General features: G+C 47.7%; 1 protein-coding gene across 2 annotated transcripts in view; it reads left to right on the forward strand.

Moving 5' to 3' along the window:
• Positions 1-11,260, forward strand: part of SEL1L3 (SEL1L family member 3) — a 94,542-nt gene extending 83,282 nt beyond the window's left edge. For both annotated transcript variants that reach the window (XM_053672399.1, XM_037155510.2), the window contains 4 exons: positions 2,041-2,168; positions 2,769-2,871; positions 2,954-3,026; positions 10,201-11,260. In XM_053672399.1, coding sequence (XP_053528374.1) covers positions 2,041-2,168; positions 2,769-2,871; positions 2,954-3,026; positions 10,201-10,340 — 444 coding nt within the window. In that variant the 3' untranslated portion in view covers positions 10,341-11,260. The remainder of the gene's footprint in view (positions 1-2,040; positions 2,169-2,768; positions 2,872-2,953; positions 3,027-10,200) is intronic.
• Positions 11,261-16,357: the final 5,097 nt, after the last annotated feature.

Here is a 16,357-nt window from a genome sequence, read left to right on the forward strand (position 1 = left end):
TTTGGTAGCATTTATTATTTGTTTGCTAATTTTATAATTAATTTGGCACATTTACTCAGTCCTGCATGTCTGAGACACTGCCTAGTAGTGGGATCATAAGATTAAAAAATAGACAGTAGTCTTGCCTTCATGAGATTATAGCCCATAAAGGAAGATGAGGAGGTCTTTTCCTATTGGGTTGTAATTACAGCTAGTGCTATATTTACATTTTCATGTTTCCATCTTTTAGCTCCATTTGAGTAATTTCTTTATAATCCAAGGGATAGTATTACTAAGTCAAGGGCAATCTAAATGGTTTTATGGCTACCTAATAATAGTTTATTGCTGATGTGCTTTCTGAAAGTGTTTTCCAATTAATGCATCACCCAGCAGTGGTCACATGTAGGAGGGTAACTGAAATCTTGTCTGCACTTGTCTGCATTGGTCACTTGGTTTTGCTAATTGAATAATTTGAAATTGATACTTCTTTGTTGTTTTGAATTGTATTTACTTGATTTCTAGTCGGGAGGGACATTTTTTGCATATACTTGTCTATGATAATTTACTCCTCATATTTTAGGTGAATTTTCTATTCTTGTTCTTTGCCTGTTGTTAATCTATTAGAGTTCTGATACTTTAAAAATTTAAATGACAATTTTTTTATACATTTGCCTAGTAAATAATGAACCTTAAGCTGTTACATTGCATGTAAATATTCCCCTCGTCTATTTTCTCATTTATTTTAATCTTTCTACTTTTCCATCTTTCAGAGATGAAGGTCTCTGAAGCATTTAAATTTTTACGTGGTACTTGTTTTCTTGTGATAAGTTTTAAGAGCACCTTCTTTTCAAAGCTTGGAGAAATATTCTATTTTCTGCATGTATGGGCATCTTAAAGATACTAAACGCTTCCATTTATTTGGCGGTTATTTGGCAGCATGATGGAGGTTAAAACTGAAGACTCTGGACCCTGTCTGCTCTTTTCCAGCTGTGTGACCCGGGGCAAATTCCTTAAACTTTCTGTTCCTCAGTTTCTTCATCTATACCATGAGGAGGATAGCAGTACCTATCTCAATTTGTTGTTATGAATATTCAATGAATATGTACAAACCACAGCGATGCCTCATGTAGAGTGAACACTCAGAAGATACTGGCTGCTGTTATTTTTATCATGATTATTGCACAGGATGGTTGTGAGGGCCCTGGTGTGTTCGCCCAGGCAGATGCTGGCTTCCACTGAGATTGCTGTCAGTGGCAACCGCACAGAAAGACCAAAAGGGAGACCGTGTCATTAGAATATGACCCTGAACTCCTTGAAGGGCCACAGTCCAATGAAATTTGTAAAGCCCTAATGCTAAGTAAGGTCATCTTTTATTTCTTGGTCTGGCCACATGCTCAACTCGTGATGGACAATGAGCCCCCTCCAGGTAGTATCACTGTAGCTCCCACCCTTGATGAAAAAGCTGTACCGTCAGGCTCCTCGCTGCCTTATATTATTGGACCTGCACAGCCTGATGAGGCAGACCCTACCTCTGAGGGTCAAGAACAAGGTCTGTAAAGGACGTGAGGAAACGCACCAGAGTGAAGGTCTGTGCCAAGAAGAATCGTGAGTCTCCTCATGTTAGAATGTCAGTCATCCATAGCACCTCCAGCCACAAAAACATTTTGTTAGATTTCTGACATACTGGTGGTGACCCAAAGCAGAGTCATCAGTGATGGACATGGCCTTCAACTCAGCGTTCTGGTTCTGTTGGTGACCCAGGGCACGTTTTCCAGCAAGTTCTGTCTTGGAGAGTGAGCAGGAAAGGACAGATCCGCCGGTTGACTGGCTTCTGAGCAGATGGGACCCAGCTTCTTCTGAAAGCCTCCTGGTTCTCCTGCAAATAAATGTCTCAGATGCACATATTTAGGGAAACAATTCATCAGTGAAGATGACAAAGCCATCTGGCCCTAGGGACTGAAAAAAATATCTAGAGGTTGTGAAAGTTTACATTCTGATGAAGGGTATGCATCTGGGTTTATTGTAAGAAGCTGATGAGGATGGTTTGTGGCTTGTTTTCAGGGATTTTTTAACCTGGCCCTGCTGATTGAGGAAGGTGCTCTAATCCCACATCACATTTTGGATTTCTTGGAAATTGACCCAACTATCCATTCGAATAACATCTCCATCCTCCAGGAACTGTACGAAAGGTGAGTTCAGAGCCTCTTTAACACTGCAGTCTGGAGGCTCTTGGCATCTTGGTTAAAGTGAGCCTGACTTTTATTTTGTAACATCACTTATTATAAAAAGGGCTCAGGGTTTGTTCCGATTGGAGAGCACTGAGCTGGACCCAAACTTACTTCCGTTTTCTAGTTTCTGAGGCTTAAGGTACAAAATGAACTTGATCTGAAGTTAAGGTGCCGACCAAGGTTTTCCAGCAGCGTGGGAAAAATAATGCATCTGATTAGACTGTGCTTTTCTGCAAGACAGGGAGGCATCTGACGTCTGGACTCTGGACAGACACCTGGACAGAGCTGTTGCTCTGCCAGCTCCCATGCCTCATGGACCTCCTTGACCTGTTGGCTTTTTATTGAGGACAGAAGTGACCTTCTCCTGAAATGTCCGGCAGGGTCCTAGAATGTCAGGGCAGGCCCGAACCCCTGAGAGCTGGCTTTCTCCCCTTGTCTCTCATCTCACATGTGTCCCATTGTCCCCAAGCTGAGGATCTGATAATGCTGGGATGTCACAGCATGAGTGATGGCAACAAGGTCCGCTGACATGTCAGGGCGCCCTGTGCTTCGTGTCTGCAGGTGCTGGAGCCACAGCAGCGAGGAGTCCCTCAGCCCCTGTGCCCTGGCCTGGCTCTACCTGCACGTCCGGCTCATCTGGGGTGCTGTCCTGCACTCTGCTATGGTAGGTGCCGTCTCCCGCGAGCCCCCCGCCCTGAGGTCCCAGGCCCTGTTCGTCATCTGACATGTGCTTCCGGTGTTTGCAGACCTGCTTCCTGGGGACCTTCCTGCTGTCTGTGCTGATCGCCTGGACCCTGCAGTATTTCCAGTCCGTCTCAGGTAGAGATTCCTGCAAGGCCAGGGCAATACAAAAACATGCCAGTTCTTTCCCTCACCAGAAAAATTACCTTCTCCCTCCTTGTGCCCTGGGTCATGCTGTTTCCCTGGTTCAGGTGGCCATGGGGCAGGGGTCCTCCTTGGGCTGTATTGTAATATCTGGCTGATGGAAGCCCCTAATAACTTGAATCAAAATACCCGGCCACACGGATTCAGAGGGAGGGTCTGAGGAGGAATATAAAGTGAACATGTATTTTAGTGTGGTTTCCAGTAGCTACTGTTATTTTTCTGTGCTAATGTGGGGCAGTAGCTAAGGGGGTGGGCACCTCCATCACTTCTATTTGGGCTGAGAGTGCAGGCTTGGTTGCTTATTAGCTGTGTGTTTCTGGCGAGTCAGTTCACCTTTCCGATCCTCCAATTTCTTATCAGTTAAGTGAGGTTATAATAATAGCTACTTTCCAGGGATGTTAAAAAGGGTCAGTGAAAAAAACAATACACGTGAGACCAAATGACAACTGCAGTTAAATCTTACCTGTCCTATGTATTTGGCACGTAAAACCCTCTTGGTAAACATTAGCTGTTGCATTTACCTCCCCCGTTAGACCGTAAGTGGAGTCAGAGGGAGGCCTTCATTTGCCATCTCACACTTAGTAGGTGCTCGAATTTGCAAATGTGTCTCACAGAGGATTATGATTTGCCACCGTCTGGGATGGCTGTGAAGGGACATACGCACACACGCGGACCAACAGGGACCTTTGCAAAGGGATCCGTAGGACCAGACATGGCATTTGAGCGTTCGCGCAGCCGTTATTTGTGGCGCAGATAAGGAAAAGCGAAAGGGACACATTTCCCCACTCAGATTCTCTGGTGAGATGCCACTGTTATGAGAGACTGATATGAGTCACCCCTATGACTCACCCCAGGAGGCTGACAGAGGCCGGTCCAGGCCTGAGGCCCCGCGGTACACGCCAGCTTATAAATTTCCCTCATGCAAATTCTGCCCCATCCCAAAACGTGTTGCCAGGTATAGCCCGTTTATTTTGCATCTTGTCAGTGTTTTCCATTTCAAATTATCTTTGTCATTTTTACTCTGTAGAAATATTGTTACGATTATTACAAATGCAATTCCGTCGGAGGAGCCAAAAATTGTCTGTATGATTTCATGCCAGCTGGTAGCCATGAAAATTCATGGGCTGGTGGAATTGCTTTCATCAGAAGTCGGCTCTTTTTCCCTCCCCGGGCCTTCATTGTCAGTCCGTCCGCATTCTCATCTCCCCACCCCTCCTGCCCTTTCGTCTGCTTCCCCTTCCCCGTGTGTATCCTTTGCTCCTTCACACGTTGTCTTCATGGTTTTCAAACTCTTTCATCTGCTGCTTCCTTAACATCCCTCCCTCTCTGTTAACCGGCCTCAGAGAAGTCTGCCTGGGACCTTAAAAATAATTTAATTCTCTGAAGCACTCAGGCCAAAGGGATGACATGGCCTGCCCCATAATCACAAAATAAAGCCCAGGAAGGGATGTAGGGCAGCGGAATTTTAAACGTCTCCCGACTTGCCATACTTGAAAATGCTCATTATCATCCGTCTCGAACCTATTCTGTTATCTCCTTACATAAGGAATACTTTGCAGCACATTTTTGGTGCCCTGACATGAATGATAATTAACCTGCCCACATACATTATTTTCTAAAGACTGCTCTAACATCAACATAAAGAAGTAAAAAGAAACTAATTATCATAAGATAATATCTTTTTCAATATGTAAATTATAGCCCGTGCTTAATTTTCACGTGCTCATGAATCACCCGGGTGCTTGTTAAATGCAGATTCGGATGCAGCAGGCCCGAGTGGGCCCTGAGACTCACCAGCTCTGACAAGCTTTCGGATGCTGTCCATTCCGCTGTGCCATGGACCACACTTTGAGTCATAAGGGCCTAGAACTTAAAAAAAAAAAAGAAAAAGTCCCCACATACTTACCTATTTCCAAAATGTGCCCCACCGTGGTGCCTGCCAGCCCTGTTAGAACTACTGTCGAGGAAAAATATGTATAAATTATTTGCATATTTTTCAGGTTGCCAACCTAAGTGCAGAGTGGTCAGTGACTTTGGTGTAAGAGGGTGCTATTCCATCAGCAGTGGGGCGGTGAGGTGGGGGTGATAGAAGCCAGAGAGCGAAGAGAAGCCACTGCAAGGAGCCCCTCAGAGGCAAAGGTTTTGCCTCTGGCGTCACCCCGATGAGCGGGTGCAAGGCCCCCTGACCTGCCCACGGGAGGGGGAAGGTGTAGCACATGCTGGTGGCAGCCACGGCAGCGAGAAGCAAGCACAACATGGAAACGGGACCGGATGGGAGAGTCAGGAGTCCACCTCAGGTGGCTTTGTGGAAGGATAGTGGGATTAGGGATCCTTGTCATTTTGTGATTTGGATTTTTTCAGTCAGTTGTTAGTAAAAAACGAAGAGATTTGTGGTCAAACCTTTGCATCGAGGTGTCCATCCATTTTGCGTTCAGCTCCAACTACCTTCCTTACCCCCACCCCACGCCGAGTTCTGTGCCCTGTGGTGGACAGTTGGCACCCCGGGGCACATAAGGTGGCGATGCATTTGCCACGTTAAGTTGGCTTGCATTCGGGAGGCTGGCAGTGCAGGACCGTAGCCAACAGCACAGGCTTGGAGTCAGGCTGCCATGATGCTGGCCCTGCCACCAGCTGTGTGACCTTGGGCAGGGAGCCTGTCTGTGCCTCGGTTTCCCCTTCTGTAAAACAGCAGAAGTAGTACAGCCACCTCCTGTGGTAGTTGTGAGAACCAAATAAGACAACAGAGGTAAAGTGCTTAGAACTCCGCACATGTTAGCGCCTGAGCAGTGACGTCCTAAGGGCATGTCAAGTGCAGTGACGGCTGCTGACAGCGGGTAGCACCTGCACCAAAATACTGGCTCAGTTTACCTCCGTGACAGACGCAACGGCCAGAGCCTGGCATGGGTTTCTATGTTGGTAGACTCTGTCTAACACATAAAATGCTCTTTAAGGCATCTAAACAAAAATTTCAACGAATCTACCAAGGCACCAAAAAAAGTCCCCAAGAAATACGGCACACCTTTTTATTTCCTTTCGGGGAACTTATTTTTGACTCTGAGCTTCCCTTGCACCAGGCTGCTCAGTGCTTCTCGAGGCTGATGCCACCCAGGGGAGCGAGTGCCAAGGCCCCTGGGTCTCAGGTGGCACTGGGAACACTCACGTGTCCCAGGTCCGATAGAGGAACACACACAGTGTCCCAGAGCCTTCTCTGTCCCTCCAGGCCTGTTGGCTTTGCAGTTTCCGGGTCGCCTAGGAGTCCCATCATCTTTGCCAAAGCTGAGCCCCGTTTACCTTCTTTCTCCCAATATTCCCTTCTCAGATGGCTGGCGCCCAAGGTGAGCGCTTCGCTGACGGTACAACCCACCGCCAGGCTCAGCCACTTTCCCAGACTCCAATAAAGCTCCTTTTCCTGCTCCAGTGCATCGCTAAAGCACTCTCCCTCTCCCCTGCCTGCCAGGGACGCCAAGCGTAATTGCCTTAATGGATTCAGGCTTTCAAAAAAACAAAACAAAGCAAAAATCCCCAAAGCAAAGTATGTCTAAAAACGTCTCCATTTCTGCTCTGCCACAAATCTCCCGAGACCAAAAAAGAAAAACCACGGAGCCTGGCTGGCCACCTGAAGGAAGGTAAAGGGAGGAGGAGGGGAGGAAATGTAAATGACCATTTCAAAGAAAGAGTCCTGCCCGCCCGCTATTAGTGTTCAGTTTGTGTCTAAACAGAATACACAGTATGGGGCGAGATCTGCAGACCTACCAGCTCCTCAGTATGACAAGTAACCTTTGAAACCCATGCCGGCCTACTCAAAACATTCATAATTTAAGCCAACTCATCCTTTCTGTCTAAGTGGTTAGCCTCGTGTAAGAGGAAAATGATGTAAACGAGATCCATTAAACCTTTTCCTGTCCTCTACACTTCTAATTAATGAGGTTTCTGCTGAAATCACAGTAAAATGTCAGGAAACTTGGTGCTCACAGAAGAAGCAGGAGCCTTCTTCTGGGAAAGAAGTCAGAGCCAGTTCCCGGTGGGGTTTCGCCCCCCTCCTGTTTCACCGGTCCCTGCTCCATTGGGAGGCCCAGGGAAGCAGGCTAGATCTCACTCATAGCAGGCGACTTCAGGGGCTTCCCCCTGCACGCGCTTTGAGCTCCCCTTTGCAAACATTCGCTGTCTCAGGATCCGTCTAGCATATTCCCTCGTGTCCTCCTTCCCCGCGTGCTCTCGTCCGGCTTGGCTGCCTGGCGAGCAGATGTTTCTGCTGCAGTGGCCGCAGCAGGGGTTGGTGAGTGTGTTCTGTAACGGGCCAGGGAACAAGCAGTTGGGGTTTCAAGGGCCATCTCTGTCATAGTGACTCAACCCTCCTTGTAGCACGAAAGTGGCATCGAGGATACGTGGAAACACGTGGTACGGCTGGTGGCCAAGAATACTTCTCGTGTGTTTCTCACCTGTCATGAAATACTACTACTCTTTAGATTTTTGTCCAGTCGCTTAAAAATGTATAAACCGTTCTTAAACTGTGAGCTGTACGAACACAGGCAGAGAGCCGCACTTGGCCCCGGGGGCTGGTCTGCCCACCCACGTGACTCAGGGCCAGCGCTTGCCGATTCTCACTAATGTACAGAAAATGGCCTCCCAGGCGGCAAGTGATTGGAAAATCACTTCTATTTGGCCCTGGAATAGACTCTCTTAAGTTTTTAAAACAACATGCCCATTTTCCTCGTAATCTTGATTCGAGTCCAGTAATCAAATTAGTGCACACCCCAGGTGAGCACAGAAAAAGACACCACTTGAAAATCACGCAGGCTGTCGGGGGCCCAGCCACGGGCGGGGAGGGCACCTTCTCACGGGGGGTAACACCGAGCTCACTGGACGAACGTCGAGCGTTCTCCTTGTGCTCTGACAAGGAGATTTAAACATGGCGGTGCTGATTATGCATTCCTTCTCCATTTACACAGTGGCACTTTTTTGTTTTAATCAGAAAACTGATTGCTGATTTATCTTGTTACCATGGTGATTTAAACATTTCCCTAAGCTTGCAAAGGAAAAATCGAATGCCTTAGTACTTCATTAACTTAACTCCTGAGAGCTCATCAGAAAGATCAGTTTGAGGGCCCGAGGGTCCAAGACCCTCTCAGCTGAGCCGCCCTGTTCACAGGCGAGGAAACCAAGGCCTATGAGATGCAAGCATTTTAGAAATGAAATGTGTGCTGTTCAGTATCTGCCCCAAAGTAATGTACTGGTGGTAGATGTGTGAGGCTGGGCCAGCCGGGGTCTCTGGACTCCAGCAGGTGGTCTTTGTGCCACCTCACTGGGCCTTCTGCTCCCTGCCACAGTTAGGTCAGCTGCCAGGATGGTGGCTTTAACCTAGAAATGTCACGTCATTATGTAGGTAACACCCTTGGCCCCCCACCCCTCCACTGTCCTGTTCTTTTAGAACAGTCCCTGGATTCACAAGATCTCCTGGAGGTACGGAAAGGGATTCCTAGGAGGGTTCTTTACATATCCTGAGAAGCCAGGGGCTTCGGAGCCCATTGTTGAATTTCTTAGACCAGCCCCGTGGAGATGATTGCACGTATGTGGAGTTGCAGCTTTGGACAGGTGTTTCTGGAAGTCAGATGGCCAACATGTAGTGACATCTTCTAAAACTCAATACAATTCTGGGTGGACATTTGAGAGCCTTTAAAAATGGTCCCACCGACAAAACTGTGAGACTCCAGGGTTCCTGAGCTTAATTAAGATCACTGATTAAAAGCAAACCAGCAAATTGTTTGCCCAAACGATGGCCATTGTGCTCGGCATACATCACCTGTCCCTGCAAACCACCGCCCTCATTTTACAGGTGAAGAAACCACAGCTCAGAGTGTTTATGTAGCTTGCTCAGGATGGCTCTGCTGGTAAAAACATCAGCCGTTCGATTCCTGGTCTTTCTGGCTTCAACATTTCTGCTGTTTTCCTAGGCTACTGGGGCCCGAAAGAAAAGTGTTGACATCCCAGAAACAAAGGCACCAGCTCTGTCCTCGAGCCTGCAAGCCGTGCACCTGAAATTAATAAACCCTAACGCATTTCCACAGTAAAGCAGATCACTAGTAGTAACGACTAACATCTGCTGAGTGCCTTTGCCTGCCAGGCACTGTTCTAAGCACTTCAGGTCCATTAGTTTATTTAAGCCTAACAGCTCAACAGGGTATAGATACTTTCACTTTCCCCGTATTTTAGAAGGAGAGTGGGAAACTTGTCCAAGGTCACGTAACTGGTCAAGGGCAGAGCAAGCAGGTTCCGGAGCCCACAGTCTTGCAAGCAGGACCCCTCTTGGCCTCGGTGCTGTTGGTGTTTGCAGTAGGTGTTTGGAGCTGGAGCCTGCTTTGCTGTGGGGAGCCGTCCCACGCAGCGTAGAATGCTTAGCGGGCCCTCAGCCTCTGCCTGCTCTGTGCCAATAGCACCCACCCTCCAGTGTGACCAGCAAAAATGTCTCCTGACATTGGTCACTGTCCCCTGGAAGGTAAAATGGCTCCCATCTGAAAAACCAGTGACCTAAACTATAAACTTTATAAGCCTCCCTAACATTTATGGAGGTCCAACTCTGCACCTGAAGGTAAATTGATAAGTAATTAAATCTAGTAATTACATTTTCCAGAACTTATACACATTTACTTAAATAAAATAATTAAGCCAAACTTGGTACATTGTCCAAATGGAATAATAATGTAGATAAAACCAACACTCCTTTCTGATTGATTGGTATAATTCATAGCTTGCATTGCATCCACGCCATGGGGGGAAAAATAGACACGACCACAAGAACCATCAACCAGAGACTGTTTTGTTTTTAATTAAAATAGATACCTGGAGGTCACAGCCTCAATGTTAGAACTTAGAGTCCCATGGTGTTAGAACCAGCAGAGAGTTTCATATGTCTGCTCCAGTCTGTCATTGTAGAAAGGGGACACCAAAGTCTGCAGAACTTAGATAGTGGGTCCAATGTCAGCTAGCTAGTTGGTTTCAGGGCCACCAACTCAGGAGCCTCTGGCCTGGCTTGCTGCGGCCTAGGCGTGGTGGTGTGCCCTGCGTGCCCTGTTGTGAGTCCTCACCGCCTGTTGTGTGTGTGTCTCTGCAGCCAACGGTTTCAACCTGACGCCAGCCGGGCCCTCCCCAGGCCCCACCGCTCCCACTGCAAGTCCAGCTGTGACTCCAGCTGCAGACGCCTCTGCTCAGGACCAGCCCCCCGTCACCAGTAACCCAGAGTCACGCAGGTGATGTGTGCGCTCCAGGTGTCTCCCAGGAGAGAGACTCCTTTCAACAGGTGGCATTGGAAAGCAGAGGCCACGCATTGTACTACTGATAAACCCCTTGGACGTCTTGTCAGGTGGATGTGACATTTGCACTTGGTGTCTTTTTTAATCAAATGACAGAGTACCCAGAGCAGACAGTGGTACTAAAGGCATTCAAGCAAATACAGGGGACAGCCTGGTCATAGGGGTGCGTCGGGAGGTTAGCACGTCGGCGACGACCATTCCTGGCGATTCCGTGGGTCAGAAGTCACAGTTGGCCCTGCATTGTATCCCACTCCCTGTGGACGGGACACGTTTTCAGAATCTTAGCCCCTTGTTCATTCCCTTTCATTCAGTAGCAGAAAAACGGTGACTTTTCTACAGGTTAGGTAATGTTCCGGTACATGTGTTTGCCACAGCCTGGCCGAGGTTATGGCTGGGAGTACAGGGAAGGTGGTGGCTTTGTAAATTGGTTTACATTTTTCTCCTCGGATTTTTCTAGGGTCGTAGTGCTTCTGAATCATTCAATGACATGGTTGGACGTCAGTTACTATTCAATTGCAATCCATAAAATAACATTTAGAAAATTCTTAGTATTTAAGTATAGCCTTCTCCATGAATTGCCCATTAGGATAGACTGGCAGCGATGGGACATGCAGGAAAAAAGCCTTTAGTTCCCAGGCACCCCCACCCTTCATGCCTGCCTGAGTCCCTGTAGGGGTGTGTGTGAGTGTGCGAGTGTGTGTGTGTGTGTGTGTGTGTGTGTGTGTGTGTGAGGAAGGGCACATTGTGCACTGGATGCTGCTACGGTAGTGAATAAATTGGTGTTGCAATATTGTGGGTCCAAACTACTCTTTGCACTACTTTATTTACAGTAGTAAATAAAAATTATTTTTATACCATTGATTCCCAGGAAGTGGCTTTTTTTCTTTTTCATAGTTGCTGTTGTCGTTGTATAAAGTCCTCAGGTTTATTCATCCCCCTCAGGAAGCAAAAAATAAATAAAGTAAGTTCTCCTTGAGAAAGCTCAGGATGTGATCATGTGATGTTTGCACAGGATCAGACATTGCTTCAGGGTTTCTGGCTGCTCTGAGGCTGAATTCTTATGAATTCTGGGTTCCGTTTGCAGCCTACCCACCTTCTCCTATGTGTACTCTTGTTTTATAGCAAAGCATATCCTTCCTGCTTGTGTACAAGCCAGACTTTGGAGCTCTGGATTCAGATTCTGGTTCTGTAACCTCCTAGCTCAGTAACCCTGGGTGGGTGATTAACCCTCTCTGAGCCTCAGATTATTGTTTTATAAAACAGGGGTAATAAAATTTATCTCCTGGGCTTTTCATGGGGCTTGCATGAGATTATGGATGCAAAACTTCCAGGTCAGTGTCCTGAATATGATTCGTTGTTCTCATGAGAAAGAAGCCTGAGGGGCCAGACAAGGGCCCTCTGATCTGCCTAGACCCCCTCTTCATGGAACACACACCCACTCCTCAGTTTCTGGGACCACAGCCTGCCAGCAGCCACAGCTACAGCCTCCATGGGAATCGCCATTGCCGTGGGGGCCTGCCCAAGGTTGCATCCTTGCCGGAGCAGCGCAGGGCCAGTGGCTTGCTGATGTAGGTAGGGTAGGCTTTCTCAATCTACGCACTATTGGGACTCGATGGCTCCCTGCTGTGGGGGACTGTCTCCTGCATGGCAGCAGCAGCAGCCCTGGTCTCTACCCACTAGATGTCAGTAGTGTACCCCCCCCACATCAGTATCTCCAAACATGGCCAAATGTTCCTGGGGGCAGGGGGCAAAATCACACCCCCCTTCACTTGAGAAAGACCCATGCACAAAAAGCAAAGGCCCCATCTGTCACTTTGAAACAGCCCAGGAGGGCCATCTCAGCCCCAGAATTCCACCTGGTGGCTACCCCACTGTGGCTCCATGGCTTCCTCTGCCCAATTCCGCCTTTTTCGTTTTCACACAGGACTTCCTGGCACTGTTCACCCATGAGTCTGTGAGTCTGCCGGGGCTGCCGTAACAAGGTGCCACGAGCTGGGGGGCTTCGCCAGCAATGTATTTCCCCACAGGTTTGGCCTCGAGCTCTAAGATCAAGGTGTCGGCAGAGTTGGTTCCTTCCGAGGTCTCCCTCCTTGACGTGTTAGGTGGCCGTCTTCTTTCCGCATCTGCACACGGTCTTGCTCCTTAGGTGCGTGTCTGTGTCCTAATTGCCTCCTTGCGTAAGGATGCCGGTCATATTGGATGAAGGCTCACCCTAGTGACCTCTTTTTACCTTAGTTGTCTCTTTGAAGGCCCTGTCTCCAAATGCAATACATTTTGAGACACTGGGAGTTAGGGCTTCGACATGTGACTGCGGGGAGGACACATCTCAGTTTGGAACAGCAACGTGAACACAATGGGGAGCTGGTGCAGGTTCCGAAGGTGGGCTCGTGGAGCAGTCCGGGTCTGAGACGGTTGTCCGATGGTGCTCACCTCCGAGAGCAGACGGCCCAGCTCCCGCGGGATATGTGTGGGGGCGGGGGGACGTTCACCACGGTTCTGTGTAAAAGAACAAGGAGAGGGGCGGACTGGGTGTCCCTCGGTAGGAGAAGGGATGTGGTAGGTGAATGTAATGGAAAACAAGGCACTAGTCAAAAAGGAAGGAGCTAGACATGAGCAGCAACATCAAAGGATGTTAAAAAACATATATTAATAAAGAGCAAGAACATGAATGAGATCTCTATCTCAATACTATTTATTTAAACTTAAAAAACCCAGACAACATTATATACATCCAATAGCTCTTGACCTTGGCAATATGCACCCTCCGTCGTAGGGTCTGTCTGTCCTACACACTGTTGGATGCTTCTTAGAGCCCCCTCGGCCTCCCTACTAGATGCTGGAAGCATGCCCTCGGTTGTGACAACTCACAGTCTCTCCAAACATTCCCAAATGTCCTCTGGTGGGGTGAGGGTGGGGGGAATTGCCCTGGTTGGGACCCGCTGGTGTAATTTTATATCAAATGTATCAGAGTGGCTTGTTCAGTTTTCAGAGGCAGGGATGAGGAGAGGGACTGTGAGGAAAGGAAAAATATTACCATATAAAAAGGTCAGGGTCTCGCCCACACTGGTGATGATGGGCCATGAACTGAGGAGGGTGATGGAGCCCAGCTCCCTGTCCAATGCTGTTTTTAATTCATTGGCACATTCAGATACCCTTATTCTTCTCTCAGCCTCCTGCAGCACGAATCTGGCTCACTGTGAGTTAGGTAATCGCTGAATCAATGAGTTTCACTGTCTGCCTCATGAAGTTCAAGTTCTCTGCTATTGGTTGGTGAGTTTCCCCTGCAGTCCCACAAATGACCAGCCCGAGCCGATCAATAAATGCGGAACCCAAGCTTGGAAGCGGTATCCTAGCAGAGTTGTGAGAACCAGGGGCTGAGGGAGGTAGGGGCTGCACCCCACACTGAGAACCATCTAGACTCTTCATAGACCCTCATCCAGAGGGGATTTCCTCATAAGCAGATGAACCGTGGGGAATTGGGCTTCAGTAAGAGTGTGACCTCAGTTGTGTTCTCAGGATATTGAAATCTGAGACATTAGATATATATTTCACTTAGTTTTCACAATACCACTGCAAGTAAGATACACATTTTTTCCATTTTACACATGAATAAACTGTTGTTGCAAGCATACCAAGTAACAAGCAATTGTACAATCTCAGTGGCACACAGCCACAAGCATGTATGTCTTGCTCAGGCACCTGTGGGTTGGCTGTGGTTCAGCTGATCTAGGCTGGCCTCAGCGGGGCTTAATTCCAGGCTGTGAGTTGGGTCCAGGCAAGCTTTTCATTCTTCTGGGGTCAGCAGGCAACTGGGGAGTCTTCATATGGAATGGGATCCAGATATGCAACCCTGAAATACGCCATTTCAGCATAAGGGTTATTGAGAATCAGCAGATGCAGGAAGAACTCTCTGCATCCACCTATTCTTCCCAGAGCAGGACATAAATTTCCTTTTGTGAAAGTGTTCCTTCCTCTGCTGTATCAGGAAGAGGAGAGCAATTCTTGTCACCAGAGATGGAGAGTAGGCACCGAGATGGTCTGCGTAAACCAACTTTGCTAAATTAACCCTCATCTTCCATTAGTGTTCCCATACATTTCCTAGTGACGGCCCCACAATTCATCATTCCTCAAATCTCAAACGCCCTTCCTTTGTAAAAACGGTGCAGAAGCTCCTGAGTCTGATTACTTTGAGTTTCTCTCTTTCTGTAAAATTCTCTACATGTAATATATTAATAAAAAGGATGCCTTTTCTCCTGTTAATCCATCTTCTGTTAGTTGAATTCACAGGCCCCCATTTACTGAACATAAAAGGGTAGAGGAGAAATTTATCTTCCCCAACAATCTCATGGCAAAAGGCTCAAAATCCAACTGCACAAGCATTTTTGAAACCTTCACCCACATGAACTCTGCTCGTGTCCCATTGGTTAAAGCAAGTCACAAGGGTAAAGCCACATGGGAAGGAAAGCATTTCCTCCTACGGAGGAGGAATGGGGGTTGCTTTCAACTTCCATCGGTCAGACACCAAAGCGGTAGCTCCTTCTTGCAACATTAGCGTACCACCCTTCCTATGAATCCCCCGGCTCTCTGTCTTTAGTTCAGTGAAGGAATTAATTATAGGCCTTTGTCTTGTTCTGGTATTTATTCTTTGGTATTGACTTTGTGTCCCGAATGGCACTGTTGAGTTCCTAAGGTGGGGGCCCTTCTAGTCACGCAGGGCCCTGCACAATGCTGGTACAGAGGGAGCACACTAAGTAATTGCACAGGACCGGTCAGGCGTATTTGTCCTACCAAGAAGCTGGCAACAAGTGCTGCTGGGGACGTCCTGGCAGATTCCATGAAACAGACCCACAAAGCTGAGCTGGTAACTGTGGCCCACAGCGCTGGAAGAATCTGACAGTTCTTTATTATGTCGGAGGATCTTCCACCGGCAGGTACAGCTGGATTAATCAGCACTGTATCCTCCTTGCAGACTTAATTAGCAGCTCTTGTCAAAACTCAGCTTCTTCTTAAAACCAAACATAAAACACATACACAAAACCTGTTCCAAGCTTATATCCTTATTTTCAGTTGTGCTTCATCCAGGCATGAGACCAGAAGCTCACTTTCCTTTTTTTTATATTGAGCTATAATTGGCATACAACATTGCGAAGTCTGGGGTGTACACTGTGTGGTTTGATGATACGCTTAGAGTGTATATCGCTCTATGATTACGACCATAGTGTTAGCCAACCCGTCCATCACAGCATATAATTACCACTTCCTTTTTGTGGAAAGAGGTGGTAATTTAAGATCTAGTCTCTTGCTCTGGCCAGGTAGCTGCATTGGTTAGAGTGTCATCTCGATACACCAGGGTTGTGGGTTCGATCCCCAGTCAAGGGCATGTACAGGAATCAACCCATGAATGCTACATGTGGCTGGCTCTGTTCACTACCTCGGGCAGGGGCTGATGTGACCACTCAGCTTCAGATGTTTGGATTTCCAACAAAAGTCCCAGTAACTCTGGCCTGTAGGGGTGAAGCTCCATTGCAGAGCTGGGCACCTGGCGCCCTGCTGCTGGCCTGCCTCCTGGGGCCCCTTGGTGCCCAGACACACCTCCACCTGTTTCTCTCACCCTGAAGGGTGTAAAGAGGAGCAGTGATGAGGAAAAGTGTAGATCTTTCTGGAGTCCTCGCAACCCTAGAGGTTCTGAACCTAGAACTGAATGTAGAACTTCCAGAAACTGGAATGAAAACTAATAGCTCCCGATTAGAACCACCTCTGAAAAATCTCTTGAGAAACATTTCAGGGGAAGGAGAGAGATGAAACTGATTCTTGAAATCATCAATTTTAAATAAGGGAGTCCAGCGATTCTCAAACCAGCACTGGCATTCTGTAAAATAAGAGTATCTAGTTTAGCCCTGGCTGGTGTAGCTCAGTGGACTGAGCATGGGCCTGTGAAGCAAAAGGTTGCCAGTTCAA

The sequence above is a fragment of the Artibeus jamaicensis genome, unplaced genomic scaffold (assembly GCF_021234435.1).
Source record: "Artibeus jamaicensis isolate MK-2021 breed Jamaican fruit bat unplaced genomic scaffold, CSHL_Jam_final contig_76, whole genome shotgun sequence".
NCBI classification, from domain to species: domain Eukaryota; kingdom Metazoa; phylum Chordata; class Mammalia; order Chiroptera; family Phyllostomidae; genus Artibeus; species Artibeus jamaicensis.